We start from the raw sequence: 17,406 nt of genomic DNA on the forward strand, positions 1-17,406 counted from the left end.
AAAAAATTTCACTCAAATCCATCAAGTAGTTCTCCTGTAATGTCATTTTTTGTGGAGCTATGCGCGATTTTTGGGTTAAAATTTGGCAATTCGGCTCAACCAATCTATGGGCCCTGGAGTGTAATTTGACTCAAATCCTTGTTAAATCGGTTTAAAAATGTTAGTAATGATGTTCTGGACCTTGTTTTGACTCATTTTTTTCTATTTAATTAAAAAAAAATTTGATGATTTTTCACCCAAAATCTTCATTTTGACCACCTCAAGAGCCACAATATGAGTATTAGCAGATTTCAAGTTATAAATTTAATAATTTTATTTAATTTCAAATCCCATTGGCATAACCATATAAAATAAGATCAAGGATGTTTGTACAAAGATTTTGATTACAATTTGGGTCATCATTTGGTGGGGGGAGGGGGGGCAGAATGGTAGAAAGTCAAAAATCGCGCATAGCTTCACAAAAAATGACATTACAGGAGAACCCCTTGATGGATTTGAGTGAAATTTTTTTTAAAAGTTAGATAATAATGTCTACTTTTAATTTTTATGAAATTTGGGCCAAGTGTAACTTATAAAAATTAAATGGTCAACGAATGAAGTTATGGTACCCTATTTGTAACATAAGGGAATCACATAAAAAAACATTAAAAAAGAACCACGTGACGGATCGTGATGAAATTTTTTTTTAAAGTTAGGGGACATGATTAGCTACCATTTGAATCCGAGTTTGTTCAAATCGGTCAACCACAAGCTGAGATATACTCGAAGGTGTATTTTTTCACTATGGTTCACTAGAATGGCTGCCACGACTGAACCGCTTGACCGATTTTGAAAAATTTACCAGATTTGGAAAGGGAATTAAATTACCTTTCCAACGACTATCTATTTATTAAAATCGGTGCACTAGCGGCCGAGATGCAAAAGGTCAAAGTGAAAATTTGTAAAATTGTGAGAAAAATACTTTTGCCTAGGTTTACCAAAATGGCTGCCAAGAAATAACGGATTAACCGATTTTCAAAAATTTACCAGGTTTGGAAAGGTGAGAAATGTACCTTTCCAAAACTGGTAAATTTTTGAAAATCGGTTAATCACAGCCAGAGATATAGCCACTTAAAATTTGCCTTCAAAAATACCCCATTTTTGCTTGCCCGGAAACTTTTGACGGGTAGTGTATATCCTTTGGATGCCCTCTAAAATTTTCCGATGATTCACCGCTCCATACTGCTTGAATATATATAAAGAAATCTGATTGGGATGGGCAGTGGAATTTCCGGCAGTGAACCAACCCAACTATATAGAAGGGGCGGACGGTCAAACACTTTGCCACGGCGCGAATATTCGCGGCGGATGCGTGTTTGTGCGCCATAATTGGAGGGTGGGTCCACCAGGAACGCGCGGTGTGCTCAAGTGACGTCCGGAAGTGGTCTGAGTAATAGAGAGGTTTCCATGTCGGCACAACCATGTGGGAACGCGCGGCAAAGGGCTTATGATTAAGTGATTACAAATATTTGCACAATTATTATAGGGAAATTTTCGCAGAATATAGGTGGGGTCCCATCCCCTTTATATCTGCTTGTACTGCCGAGAACTGAGGGTGTGTGTGGGAGCCCAATGTACCCTCGAGGATGAATTCCGAAACCCACTTTCGCGTGCGCTTTATTTGCACGCCGAGGTCATAAATATGATAGTTAATATTTCCGTTTGAGCCGTGGAAGAGGAATAGAAAAGGATGCGGGGAGTGTGGGGGAGTGAATGATGGAAAATACTGGGAAATCTCGAGAAAATGTAAATATTTTCTCTCCCTCACGCGTGATCCCCTAATGAAATGTATTTTAATTAAATGCAAAAATATTTTCACTCTCGAGCACGTCTTCAAATGTTGAATTTCTCATGTTTGCCGAATTCATCTCCTTAAAATCTCACCAAACAAACCCACCCACACCCCCCCACCCGGAGGGCCATAGAAAACCTCTGAGATTCTCTCTCTCGTAAGCATTTGGGGGTGTAGCATTTTACCAAGACATTTGCTTCGTTCGCTGGTGAATTTTATATCACACGGAAAAAAGGGCGGTGTATGGTAGGAAAAACCATCGCCCCCACCCACCCGCAACATGCCGCCTCACAAAAGGGATGCTACACTGGGAGAGAGAATGTTATGATGAAAATTTACTGCGCTTTTTATCTCAAACCTTCATGCATCACAAAATTTTCACATTTCAAAAAATGCATCCACTCAGCGAATTACGAAATTTGACGTATTTAAGAAGTATATATATCAGAAAATAATGACACCGAAGGGAAACCACACCCCCGCAGCCGTGGTAGGTAGGACATTGGGAAAGCAAGAGGGGGGGTTGGTTGGTGGAAAAGCCAGTAAAAATGATAAAGACGTCGTAAAAGTATGGAAAATACTCTGGAGCAACTGAAGATAATGCCACATACAGTTTCTTTTTCTTTTCGAGGAGTTTTCCATTTTCTGCACACACAAAAAATGACATAAAAGTGGGTATATATGCAAAGTTTATAAAAATGAAATGAATTTCTCGTACTGATCGCCTGTCCCTCTTAAAATGCGGGCTGAGAGAAAGACAGTGCGGGAGGCTTTGTGGGGGTGGCAGTAACCATATGAGAGCCATTGATTTTTATTACTTTTCAATGGGTTTTGCATACAGCTGCGAGGAAATGAGGTGAAAATTGTGGATGCGATAAATTTTCCAACTTGACAAACTTTCTCGCGCAGCACAACTGTATCATTAGAATACACGTGTATAAAAGATATCTACTCATTTTTGGAATTTATGGGGAGAAAATCAATTGTCTGTGAATTATTAGTTGTTTGGAGAGAATATTTAACAACTATTAATGTAAATCAGTGATATATTTAATTTGTCGTACACGGAAAGAAAAATTTGCGTGTGTGAAATTCGCCTTTTTTGTTGATTAATATTTAAAACTATTTTAAAAACTAAAACTTGCTCTTGAAATTTAAAGAAATATTTGAGAAAGTGGAATCTAACGGAATTTAACCCACAGATTGATCCTTTTGTACTATATTTTTTACGCCCAGAAAATTTTATTTGTTGCTTTTGAGTGCATAAAAATTGATTAAAAATTTTCATTTTCCCAAAAATCGAAGAAATTCAATTAAAAGAAGAGTTTTATATCGTTTTATGCAAAATTTAAAGAATTTTCTTTGAGATTTGACTCTTTTAGGCAATTTTGAAGTATAAATTCGCATGAAAATTTTAAAATTACCTAGAGATGCATATATCTAGGTTAATCCTGGTTTAAATCAAAGCAATATTTATTTTATTTAAAATTCAGCATAACCATCCATTTTCCACATCAAAGTTTTCTTCACAATTTTGGCTCCTGTGAACCATAACTGTAACAAAGAAAAACTGGAAAAATTGCGTGAGCATGAGTCAGGGAAAAAAAACAAATCTGCAAAAAGGAAAATAAATAGTCTCATGTTGTAGAAAATCTTATGGATCTGGTTGGTATCTTTCTGTGTGACTCTTCACCAAATAATATTGACGATGTCAGTCCTTCACGGAAAGCTCCTTTTGTACGGAGGAGCATCCTAGGCATCCAAAGGAGGATTCCCTGTGCAAAGAGCTCATCGAACTCAAATCGACTGTGACATATCGTTCCTTCAATTTCACTTTATGTATGACTTAACATTCGTATATATCTCCGCTTTTTTTTCCCTCAACTTTTTTTTTTTCGTGAAGGGAACGATGATGGTGGCTCCCGGAGGGGGTGGAAAATGTTTTCACGTATCTATTTTCATGTTCATATATATGTTATATGTTATATATATTATTATATATAACATAACATAACATATGTCAGCTCCATTTCACAAAAGCTTCGCCCTGTACCCCACCCCCCGTAAAGTCATCTCTTCCACCTCTCGTGCATTACTTTTATTTTCCTCATACTCCCATGCTCTTGAGAATCTCGTTCCTCGTCCTGAAATGTATCTCTCTCTCTTCCCCCACACATCTTCGAGGATCTTCTGCAGAGAAATACTTATAAGGAATCTATTTGTGCATCTATCAAATTCCCAGTGGGTGGCCTGGGTGGGTTTATGGCGTGGATGTGATTCTTTGGTAACACCATATTCACAGGAATCACGACTAAAGTTCTCGTGCACGAAAATGCGCACTTTCAGCACTATCATCGTCAATATGCAGAAAAATTGAAATTGAAGTGTCGATCAAAGGGTGGAGTGTCGACAACTCTTTGCAACTTTTGCACGAAGAAATCTCTCCCATCGACATTTTCTTGCATAAATTTAATTTTTAGTCGACTAAGCATGGGGTGGTTTGTTTGCGCTGGATTCTTTATAACAAACTTTGTGTCTCTTCGAGGATTTTTATACGAATACCCGGGTATATGATTCGCAAAGGGTTGAGAGAGGTTCTACGGCACAGAGACTTTAAAAGAAATTTCTCTTTAAAATAAATTTTTTAACAATTTTCCTATGGTCTCTTCATGTAAATGATTTTTAAGTTTATTAGATAAAACACTGAGAAAAAATAAATTTTTATTTTATAACAATCATAAAAATTCTTCTACAATTAATTTCTCACCTCTAGTGGTTAACCCCTAAAAAAAAACCAAAAATAACCCAAAACCACAGAAAATTAACGAAAAAATTCCACTGTGTGTCTCCCCTCGCAATTTTGAGGTTATTTATTCCGTGAAAATGGTGAATGTTTCGTGAATGTGGCTGGGACGGAAAATATATATAATAAAACTTCATTAAAATAAGCAAATCAGTGTGTAATTGTGGCTTGTCACCACTTTATTATTAAATTTCATCCACACGCGCGCGCACACAATTACATTCCTCCATGTTTTTCTGGCGCAATTTTCACTTGTTGGTCTCCATAAATTCGCATGTGGTGTGCGCGACAAATGGAAATGTTGCTATGAAAATTCATATAATACAATAATTAAGGCGCGACAAGTAAAATGTTGTATAAAATTTCAAACAACAATTTATTTTATATATTTTGTACGATTGTGGGATTTCTCTCGGTAGCATTGCGCGCCATATCCCAATTAATTTGTGCCTTTCTGAGCACTTTTATTTTGGCAATACGCACCCTCTATTTGCAATATATTCACCCTAATGATGGAATATTTTATCAATTAATTAATATCGTCAATAAAGCGATTTTCTGCTCATAAATCTCACCCCCACAGTTGAGAGTTGATAATATTTTTTATTTTTAATTAATCATGAAAAAATAGTGAATGGAGTCTCGGTGTGAAATCAGTTAAGGTAGAATTGTGTTTAAAAAAATTAAATAATTCGCTCAAGTCCCTTTTTGTTTAAGGACCCGATTTTGTATGATGGAAGAACCCCTCATTTACTATGAGTTAAACAACAATAAAAAAGTTAATTAAAAATTAAAATTCTTTAAATTATGATATATTTTATTGCATATAAATGAGATAAAATATTTTGCCTAGGTGGAATTGTGGGAAATATTTTTTGTTATATTCTGTCGGATAAAATTCACACAAATAATGCATAAAAGTAATTCTCATTTAATTATGTGGCCACTGACAGTTTTGGTTAATATTTCATCGGGAAAATTGGAATAGCAGCTTACAATTTTTGGTCCCACAAAACTAAAGCTGAGTGGAAAAAAACTACCCTGGAGGGTGGTTGAAATGAATGCTGAAAATATTTTTGGAATTTTAGAGAGAAATTCGCGCACGCCGGGAGGTTTATTAAACTTTATATTTATATATTAATTTCCCATCATATTTGTGGCTTTGGAGTGAAATTGGAGCACATTGAATAATTCACAGGGATTATTAATCATATCAAATGGTTGTACCGTGAGGGGGGTGTGGGGTGTGAGATGATATTCCAATGTGCAGAGAATGTGGGGCGAAGTGCCCGAGTATGGGACGGGGGGGATCAATTAATTAAAAGCAATTCCCACAACCTTTTTGCACACCGCAACCGAGGCTCTCTCCCGGCAATTCTCATTACATTCATTACAAAAGCGTGGGCTCTGCGTTCAAACCATGGGGTGGGAGGGCGTGCCCATCTGCTGGAGCACCATAAGTGCCCATTGAGAGGTCATAATTTTCTCGTTGAAGTCGTGGAGCCCCAAGATGTGGCCATAAAGTATTTCTCGCCCCATATAGAAATGTATTTTTCAAGTCACGTGCAATGCCGATAGATTACCCCAGCGGAGACTCGAAGCGTTCACACTTTAACTTTGCACAAGAAGGCAAACAATCAATTTAATTAGAAGTTCCCTGCCCCCCATCCCCCTGGTCGGGTTTCATTATTAATTGGATCAGTGCGAGTGGATGTCCTGTAATTTTCATATTTGCTCCGACACTAGCTCTATGTCCTCTGACACGTCCTCAATCACTCTTGTATTATATGCCGCACTCTCCTTCAGCTGGCGCATCGGGTTACCCACTACAGATAATATTACCGACTAGTAACTTTCACGCAGAGTCCCGGGCTTTCGCCCCTCATTAGATGCTAATTCTAACTCTCGATCTAATTAATTTCGATCAAATTTCACCACAATTAATCGCCGTGCTCAAGAAGAGCTGAGAGGTCCACTTGAGTGGAGGATTCGATTTAGAACTATGCATATAAAGAGGCCATAGTCCGCAATTCTACTGAATATGTCATGATTTATTAATTCAAGTTGTTCATTATGCTCCTAATGCCCTTCCCTGTATATCCTTGCAGTTTATTTTATTTAAAAAATTATAAAATTTCTTTAAAAAATTTATCAACGAACGACTAAAAAGGAAACTAAATAAAAAGTTCTGTCCTTCCGGTTCTATTCAATTTAGGAAATAAAAATGAAACCTGAATGAATACCTTCCTTTCCTGAGATAAAAGTGTTCTAATTTAAATTTTCTGTGCACCTCTAGCTGTATAAGGTTGTGATAAAAGTTGTTAAAATATTATTCCATTTGTCCTCTCATGGGTGTGATATATAATGTTAAAAAAATCCACCATATATAGGTATACCGACAATGGAGCTTTTTGCAGGGAAAAAAAAGCACAATGTCAAGGTACACAGAAGTGTCGTGGGAAAGGCAACGAGGGGGTGTGTGTGTGTATGTGAAAAGTCTGCAATGAAAATTTCTGTCTGGAATAACATTATTGCAGACTGGGGGTGGTGATCCCAAAAGAGGGTGCGAAAGTGTGTCTGTGGGAGAATTGACTGCCAAGTGCATGTCGGAAATATAATGAAGGCAGGTGGTGCTCTCGCGCAAAAATGGCACCAACTGCGCGACATGGGAGTGATTGTTGGGGCAACAACAAAAAAATTAAATAAACCCGGCGGGGGCTTCTCCACAATTTATTTGCATCCATTGCGAATTTATGTGGGACATATCCACAAGTCACAGGTGAGGAAGTGGATGCTACTGAATTTTTCATTGCCCCACAAAAGTTTGCAGACTTTTGGTGCTTGCCTAGCACTTGGAGCGCATATGTACATAGTTGCATATGTGGAAAAATATTTTTGTTTAAAATTGTGTGCTTTATTCTGAAATTCTGAATTATACAACTAGAAAAGTAATTCAATTTTAGGTGTTTTTTCTACAAACACGTAGTGGTGATGTACTGCACTTAATTTTTTAGCTGTGATTCTTTCGAAGAAAAGAATAGCACAGCTTCTGTGTACCACCTAAAATGCAATGTTGTCCGATCGGGCTCAAACTTGGGATGAGCACGAATTAGGGTCCCCACATTCCAAAAAACGTATGCTCCAAAAAAAAGTGTCCGTCCGTCCGTCCGGCCGGCCGTCCGTCCGTCCGGCCGTGGCATAAAGTTTAATTGCAAGAGAACGGTAATAGATAGAGACTTGCGGTAAACGGCAAAGTTTAAATATCGACCGGAAGAAATCCGATTATGAGGTCAAATCCAACCCCCCACCCCTCCGTCCGCCATTTTGGAACACACTCAATTTTTGTTTTCGCTATATCTCAGCCCCTATTATAGCTAGAGATCTGAAATTTTGGTATGTTATAGGGCCCATCAAGACCTTTCCAACGATACCTCATTTTCGAAAATCGGTCAAGCCGTTTAGTCAATATGGCCGTTTAAACTTTTTATCGAAAATCGACCATAACTCGAGAACGGCTTGACCGATTTTGATCAACTCAAGCTCAAATGAAAGCTCTCAGCAAGCCCTACAACTTTCTAGAATATCCGAAGTTTCAAAAGTGACCGCTAGAGGGCCAAAAATCAAAAACAAAATTTTCGATGAGTTTTCGATGAATATCTCGAAAACTGTACGATAGATTTTGATGAAATTTTAGTATGTTATAGCTGACTATATTATCTAGGTCCATGCCAAAAATGAAGAAAATCTATGTCGTCGTTCTCTTGATATCGCCTTCCAAAGTTGGCATGTCATATCTCGGGTTCTACAAGTCCGATTTTAATCAACTCAAGCGCAAATGAAAGGTTTTGTGAAGCCCTACAAATGTCTAGAACATTGCAATTTCGAGAAATGACCGCAAGAGGCGCTAAAGTCAATATTTTGCATATCCAAAATTTTTAAGTTGAAATATCTCAAAAACTGTACTATGCATTTCATTAAAATTTCAGTATATTATAGCTGAGGTCAAGACCTTTCCAATAACAGGTTATTTAAGAAAATCTATGGAGCCGTTTATTTAATTAATACGCAAAATCTTAGGCGCCCCGCTTCGCGGGGCGCCTTATATATAATGTATATGGATATAAATGCAGAGTAAAATATAACGGTAAAATATAAATATATATAGTTGCATGTTTAATTAGTACGCCAACTATTTGGCGCCCCGCGAAGCGGGGCGCCTTATATATAAGGTATATAAATATAAATGTAAATGCAAAGTAAAATATAACGGTAAAATATAAATATATATAGCTTAATGGTACAGATTAAGGAGAAAAGGGAATGTACATGGTAAGTTTCACTTACGGGCTGTGATTCTTCCTTCAGAGGCCAAGTTAAATATAAGTAAATGCAAAGTCTAATAGATAGCTGCAGAGTATAGATTAATAAGAAAAGGGAATGTACTGGTAAGTTTCACTTACGGGCTGTGATTCTTCCTTCAGAGATCAGTCTAAGTGTGATATTTGATATAAGTTTGGTGGTGCAAACTCTGGGGAAGGATGACTCGCGCCACGAATCACAGCCAATGCGCGAGTTAGCCTTCCTCCAGAGTTTGCACCACCAAACTTATATCAAATATCACACTTAGACTGATCTCTGAAGGAAGAATCACAGCCCGTAAGTGAAACTTACCATGTACATTTTTTAAAGTTATTGAATCTAAAGACTTTCTTATGAGTTTTTATATATGCAGTTGCCTATAGGGAGGTTTTCAGTGTCTAAACTTCAGTGTTTAAACGGTTTAAACGATTCTTAAAAATCAGACAAACCGTTTATAATAAGGCCTAAAGTTGAGAATATTTTTCGGATCAAAATTGAATGTTTATTAACTGTTTAGTACCTTTAATGAATTTTCCTAAGTTTTTTCATCACGATATTTATTCAAGTTAAAACGTTTTATTTGGATCGTTTCAAAAATCGTCGTTAAATTGAACGTATTTCAGTACTACAAAAATAGTTAAATTAGTAGAAATTCGTGAAAATATAATATTTTACGCTTGAGTCAACGTATTTCGTTAAATGGGCACAAAAGGGTTAATAAAATGATTGCCAACCCACCATCGTGGGTTCGTCTAAAATCTTTTAAATCATTCCTAAAAAAATTCACTTATCTTCATGATTTTTGTACTGTGTGGATTCCTCACCGGATTTCCTTCTCAAAAGCCCTATAGCTATAGCTATAGCCCTACAGAGCTCATTTCTTGTATATGTATAATGTGTCTCTCTGGCCCCAATAAAACACCAAAAAGTAAGAAGATGAGAAAGTGGGTCTCAATGGTGCCTTTCGGCATATTACAATGAAGGATTGTAATTTTGTCTTCTCCCCCTTTCGCGCCGAATTGCGTGCCACAATCCACTTAGAGGAGCACGTTCCACCCTTAAGTGGGCCCCCGGTGTGTGTGTGGAGAAAGGGGTGTGTGTGTGCCTTGCCGAAAAGACAGACCCCGAGACCTTAAGGGTGTGAGAGATGGTGGTGGGTGGCAGTAAAAGTTGCGTGTTTGTCGTTCCCCCCAGGAACGATCCACACATATCTGAGCGTGGTTTGAATTATGTAAGGGTTAAACGATTCTACGTGTAATGGTGAAATGCGTGAAATTTTCGGGGACACCATAGAGGCACAATCATTTTTCCCTTGAAGCCATATTCCCCGCATATATAGCAATACATACACCCTCACTTTGCAATTTTACCTCCACATTCAACCCCCCCCCCCCGTGTCATCTCGTTCCCCGTGATAATGATGAAATTACAAAAATTCATTAAAACCCATTTAAATGGCTCATTAGGAGCCCAAAATTTATTCACCTGCGCTCAAATTGTCGTTTTGACAATTTCACGAGCCCATTACAAGTGCTCAACTTCGCATCTACTTTGGGGGGTGCACACCCTAACTAAATGGGTCTCATGGTCTCCCAACCACCTCCCCATCCACCTATTCGCATCACAACCCTTAGGAGCGCCAAAACATATTTGTGTTGTGTGCAAGAATCTTATTGTTTTCCACGGTGGGGGTGGGTGTGTGTCAAGCAATGAAGAAAATGTTGGGCTGACTAAATGCCAGAGTAAACACCCATGAGTGATGAAACTTTATGAGAGAATAAACTTGATGACTTTCACATATTTCACAATAAAATTATAAATTTTGCAAATATATGCCAAAGTAATGAGGACAATTTCTCTCTCCATTGAACAATTAAATCAACACACACACGCCCATCAAGTGTAATTTCAAACCATTGGGTTTCCCATTTCTCCCGTTGAAGCGAATTCCTAGCATTCATTTTGGGTAAGTTGCATTAAATTAAATTTCAATTGGAATGAGAATTTGGAATGTAGACCTAATCAAAAGGAGTTTTCCTCGAATCAGGTTGATTTTCTGTAGCGAAAATGTTTCAAATTCTATACTAAGAATTTTAGCTACTGCTATGTAGATAGGAATATGCCTTTAGATTTGTTGTAATATGGCTCTGTATTGGTCAATATAAAATTCACAGGTGAAACATTGACGCAAATGTTTCATGCATTTAAAGAGACAAAAAACATTAGGCACTATTAATGATTTGTTGAGAAAACGAGAGAGATTAATTCAAATTAACGACAATTGTAAGAATTTGTAGTTGTTGGTAGTTTTGTTCTACAATTCTTGCGTTTGAAGTTTCCTATCTAACGTTTGACATTTCTGTTTAGTAATTTAGACGTTTCTTTGTTAATGTTTAACGTTTCTTTTTAAACAATTGAAATTTATTTTTTAACGTTTATTCTTTAGACAATCAATGTGGTTTTTCCGACGTTTATATAAATAATTTATTTCCGGGTTTTTCGTCGGCCGACGAAAAACCCGGAAAGAAATTATTTATTCTTTAGATTTTAAATTGACATTTTTTTCTAACGTGTAATAATTTTTTAGTATCGTTTGAATGTCCTGGTTTAAATTTTATTCATATTATTTTTAACCTGCTGGCCGCCAAGACCTTGGAGCTTCCTTAGAGCGCCAAGGTGGGGTCGTTGAACGACCCCAAGAAGGAAGTCGATTTTCTCATAAACTATAAAACCGGGAACTGTCGGGTCACTACCTTTAGACTCCTTATATAGTCCTCTTGCCCCTTGCATCACAAATTCGCCACCCGGAAACACGCAGAAGAAGATATTAGGGATGTTGGGACGACACTTTCCCGCCCAACAATACCATTTGATTTTTAACAGTGTATCTTTCCAACTGTCATTCGGTACACATAACCTTATACTTTTGCATACCTTGTTTTTCACCTCATGTTAGATCTCATTGAATTACAATAAAAATCTGAATTATCCTGTATCAAAGTGGTCCCATTATCATTCATCTTATCCGTGTGGCTCGCGAAGAGGCTGGGATAGCCTTTATTTAATCTTTTCACCCTCATTCTATCAGGTGAGCCACAACAACTGGCGACGAGCGTGGTGGAACATTCATCTCGTGCATATCCACCGGACCACGCCAACGTGTGAATAGCTCCGTATCAAGCAAAACGCCTTTCCGGACATCAGCCAATTCAAGTTCCCGGAACGCAAAATTTTTTTTTTGCTTTGAATTATGGCGGAGCTACAGGCAATTTTGAAGGTGCTCGAGAGCTCCCAAAAGCAGCTTGCATATCAACAATAGCAAATTGCTCTTCTTCAGGGACAAAATCAACTCGGTGGACGCGAAAGTCTCGTGGACACACTGGCATCCACGTGCACTGTGTTTACCTTCGATCCCGAGCACGGAGTCACTTTCGAGGATTGGTTTCGACGCCATGAAGACATCATCAACGTTGATGGCGCCGCTCTTGACGATGCCGCGAAAGTTCGGCTCCTCCTCCGCAAATTGGATGCCACATCATTTTCGCGGTACTCCAAATTCATCTTGCCAAAATGCACACGAGACATTAATTTCGCAGACACGGTGAAAATTCTCAAAGACATTTTTGCTGCGCCAACGTCAATCTTCACGAAGAGGTGGAAATGCCTCCAAGTGGAAATCCTAGAGTCTGAGGACTTCATTGACTACATGGGTCGCGTGAATCAGATGTGTGAGGATTTTCAATTCAATACTCTCACACTTGACACTTTCAAATCTCTGATTTTCGTTTTGGGACTCAAAAATTCACGCTTCTCGGAGATTCGGACGCGATTGCTCCATCTCCTCGAGACCAAGACTGACGGAATTACACTGGGTTTTCTCCTCGAAGAAGCTAAGCGTCTCAGCAATCTCAAAAAGGACTCTCAGCTGGTCGAATCATCGGAGAAATCTCAACCCACCAAAGAGGTCAAGGCCGTGAAGAAGACCCCCAAACCCAAACCCAAACAGTCAAACAAACCCCCTTCTGGTCAAGCACCTCCCAAAGACGCCCCCAAGGATAAACCACGTACACCTTGCTGGCTTTGCGGAAGCATGCATTTTTCTCGTGATTGCACATTCAAGCAGCACAAGTGCAAATCCTGCGGTACTGTCGGTCACAAGGATGGGTACTGTAGCAGTGCGGGAAAGGCCAAGAAGGCCCCTCAGTCTTCTACAAAATCCAATGTTGTACACATTGTCAATTGCACCTCAAGTGAGACACGTCGTTTTGTGGATGTCAAAATCAACAATCATGCCGTCTCTCTCCAGTATGATTCTGCCAGCGATTTGACGATCATTTCAAGCAAATTGTGGAAACGCATTGGATCTCCTGCTCTTTCACCATCTCAGCTCAAAGTGAAAGATGCTCAGCTCAATCGCATGAAAATTCTCGGCGAATTTTTCTGTGACATTGTTCTCAATGGTGCTACTCAGAATGGAAGATGTGTCGTCACTTCAGCCAATTGTGATCTTTTTGGGATTGAATGGATCCAGCTGTTCAATTTGTGGTCGCAACCTGCTGATGCATTTTGTCGTTACGTTGATGCTACTCCACTCAAGCTCAACAAAGACAAAATTATCCAGCAATTCAAGGATGAATTTCAATCAGTCTTCGACACAGGTTTGGGACTTTGCACAAAAGCTTCAGCATCATTTCAGCTCGTTGAGGGTGCAAAGCCAATCTTCAGACCAAAACGTCCAGTTCCCTATCATGTCTTGGATCAAGTGGAACAGGAATTGGATCGTCTTCAGCAGGCAGGCATCATTGTGCCAGTGACATCATCTGAGTGGGCAGTGCCAATTGTGGTGGCAAGAAAAGCCAATGGCTCCGTGAGAATCTGCGGCGATTATTCCACGGGATTGAATGATCTTCTGGTCTCAAACATGTATCCAATCCCTACGCCTGATGACATTTTCCAGAAGCTCGCATCCGGAAAGATCTTCAGCAACATTGATCTGTCTGACGCGTACTTGCAGATCCCCGTAGATGAGGACGCGCAGAAACTCTTGACCATCCACACCCATAGAGGCCTATTCAATTTCACACGCCTCGCCCCTGGAGTTTCAGTCGCACCAGGAATTTTTCAAAGCATTGTCGAACGCATGCTTGCGGGCATCGACAATGTTGCAGTCTACTTCGACGACATTTGTGTTGCGGGTTCGGACATCACCTCACACATCAACACAGTCAAGAAAGTTCTCCAGCGCATCCAGGAGTATGGCTTTCACATCAAGCTGGAAAAGTGCAACTTCTTTCATTCACAAGTCAAGTACTTGGGCCACATTCTTGACTCACAAGGTGTTCGACCTGATCCAGAGAAAATCGCAGCAATCAGAGAGATGCCTGCACCTCAAAATCAATCTGAATTGCGATCTTTTCTCGGGGCTATCAATTACTACTGCAAATTCGTCAAATCAATGAGCAGTCTCCGAGCACCCTTTGACAATCTTCTGCGTGATAACACACCATGGGAATGGGGAGCAGAGTGTCAGGCAAATTTCCTCAAATTCAAAGAGATTTTGTCATCAAATCTTCTACTCACTCACTACGACCCCAACCTCCCAATTTCAATCGCTGCAGATGCCTCAAACAATGGGATTGGAGCTTGCATCTATCATACATTCCCTGATGGTTCAGAGAAAGTGATTCAGCACGTCTCTCGTACACTCACGAGTGCCGAACAAGGGTACTCTCAAACAGAGAAAGAGGGTCTGGCCTTGGTTTTCGGCGTAAAGAAGTTTCACCGCTACGTGTTTGGCCGAAAATTCACCCTCTACACAGATCACAAAGCTCTCCTGACCATTTTCGGATCAAAAAAGGGAATCCCAGTGCATTCGGCCAATAGGCTTCAGCGATGGGCACTAATTTTGTTGTCCTACAATTTTGACATCAAATACTTCAATACAACTTCATTTGGACATGCCGATGTTCTTTCACGGCTCATCAGCAATCATCCACGACCAGATGAAGATTACGTCATCGCGTGCCTCGAGATCGAAGACGATGTTGCTTACACACTGGATGATGGATTCAATAGGTTGCCTCTGACATACCAGAAGGTAGCTGCAGCCACCCTCAAATGTTCTACCCTCCAAGCAGTCAAGAACTTTGTGATCAATGGATGGCCAGCATCAAAGTCTCATATCCAGAACCCAGAAGTGCAATCGTTCTATCAGTACAGAGAGTCTCTCACAGTCATCAAAGATTGTTTGGTCTACAGGGAGCGATTGGTGGTTCCCCACATCTTCAGGAAAAAGGTACTTCACTCACTTCACGAAGCACATCCTGGTCAGCAGAGAATGCTCGCACTAGCTCGTAGTTTTGTGTTCTGGCCTGGCATTGACGGTCAGATCCGTAACGTCGTTCGTGAGTGTGAGGATTGTGCTCTGGCATCCAAGGCGCCCACCAAATCCCCCATCAGCCCATGGCCAAAATCCAGCAAACCATGGCAAAGGATCCACATCGACTTTGCTCAATGGAAGGATGAGAATTTTCTTCTGATCATTGATTCGTTCTCAAAATGGCCTGAAATAATCCGAATGAAGTCAACCACAGCTGAGGCCACAATCAACGTTCTCTCGGACATTTTCTCTCGATTTGGGAATCCAGAATTGATTGTCAGTGACAATGGCACTCAATTTACTTCTGGACTTTTCAAACAATTCTGCCAATCGAGGGGCATTCGACATGAACGCTGCAGTCCGTACCACCCCCAGTCAAATGGGCAAGTGGAACGATTTGTGGACACGCTCAAGCGATCTCTGCGCAAAATGGAGAATGAAGGAACGCTCTCAACCAACCTCTGCAGATTCCTTCAGTATTATCGGTCAACACCGAATCCAAATTCTCCAAATGGGCTGTCCCCAGCAGAAAACTTCATCGGAAGGCCAATGCGCACAAGTCTCTCACTTTTGATTCCTCAAAAGGGGGAGCAGCATGTACAAGAAACCGAGCTGCCCAGAGTTTTCAAGCCTCACGATAAGGTGTATGCCAAGTACTACACCGTCAATCATTCATTTTGGGTACCTGGCGAAGTGCTTGAGAAGATTGGGGCAGTGAACTACAATGTTCTCGTGGAGCTGAGAAACGGACGATCAAGACTAATCCGCTCTCACGTGAACCAAATGAAGAAGCGCTATGCGGACTCATCAACGCAAGATTGTGTTATCCCCTTCGACCTTTTGCATGAGGACTCTCCATCACCATCAGCTGACGATGACGCCATGGATGTTGATTTGGATGCTACAAGACCAGTGGAGATTCGAAGAAATTGGCGACAGCCTACCAGGAGCACGCCGCCGCAGCTTCGCCCCAGACCAACCAGGCCAACTAGGCGCTTCCAATAAAAAAAAAAAAAGGGAGCAGTGTTGGGACGACACTTTCCCGCCCAACAATACCATTTGATTTTTAACAGTGTATCTTTCCAACTGTCATTCGGTACACATAACCTTATACTTTTGCATACCTTGTTTTTCACCTCATGTTAGATCTCATTGAATTACAATAAAAATCTGAATTATCCTGTATCAAAGTGGTCCCATTATCATTCATCTTATCCGTGTGGCTCGCGAAGAGGCTGGGATAGCCTTTATTTAATCTTTTCACCCTCATTCTATCAGGTGAGCCACAACAAGGGAAAAACATTTTTCACTCATTTTTCACACTTTCTTCGTGAGAAATTTGCCACGAAGTTGACCGCAACTGCTATTTTTTTTCACTACTTCCCCACATTCCCCTCACTTCCCGCACCGTGATAAATGGCAATATTTCTCGAATATTCTTTATTGTTTTGCACATTTATATGCTTCTAATTATGTTTTATGTTGTTTATGTTACTTATTCGCGATAATTCTGACACTGAGATGGTAAAGTGAGAAAGTAAACACAACCCTTCAACCCCCTTCAACCATATGATTTATGATGTGACTAACTTCATTCTAAGAAATTTTCCGCAGCATGGCCGTTACACCAATTTTTGAATTCCCTTCTTCTACATTTTCCTTAATAACTTTTCTTGTGGTGGACGGATTGAGCTGAAATTTTTACACAACCTCCTCAGATAACCAAAGAACTTATTTCCAAAAGATGGGAATGGTATCTTTTATATTTATTAAGTTATAGCACGAAATATAGGGCTGGGGTCGTTCAACGACCCCGCTTGGCGGCCTAGAGGTTAACCTAAAAATAAAATAATTTCATTTATAAAAGAAACCTAAAGTACTGGAACTTTATGTACCCTCTATGTTTCCAACACTGAAAAACACTTTTAGAGAAATCTCCGCTTCTCCTTTTCCAGCTGATGTCAGTGAAAAACGGAAAATCTTATTCTTTTTTTTTTTTAATTTTAGATTTATTATTTATGTATTATTATGTAC

At 39.7% G+C, this 17,406-nt stretch overlaps 2 protein-coding genes across 33 annotated transcripts in view; one reads left to right on the top strand and one right to left on the bottom strand.

The window, feature by feature from the left end:
- The window catches only part of LOC129792948 (CUGBP Elav-like family member 4), a 538,090-nt gene that overhangs the window by 26,714 nt on the left and 493,970 nt on the right, over nt 1-17,406 (bottom strand). The window lies entirely within an intron of this gene.
- Nucleotides 11,627-16,657, top strand: LOC129792883 (uncharacterized protein K02A2.6-like). The gene has a single exon (XM_055832281.1). The coding sequence runs from the start codon at nt 12,700-12,702 to the stop codon at nt 16,375-16,377; it is 3,678 nt and encodes a 1,225-aa protein (XP_055688256.1). The 5' UTR covers nt 11,627-12,699; the 3' UTR covers nt 16,378-16,657.

The sequence above is a fragment of the Lutzomyia longipalpis genome, chromosome 3 (assembly GCF_024334085.1).
Source record: "Lutzomyia longipalpis isolate SR_M1_2022 chromosome 3, ASM2433408v1".
Taxonomy (NCBI): Eukaryota; Metazoa; Arthropoda; class Insecta; order Diptera; family Psychodidae; genus Lutzomyia; species Lutzomyia longipalpis.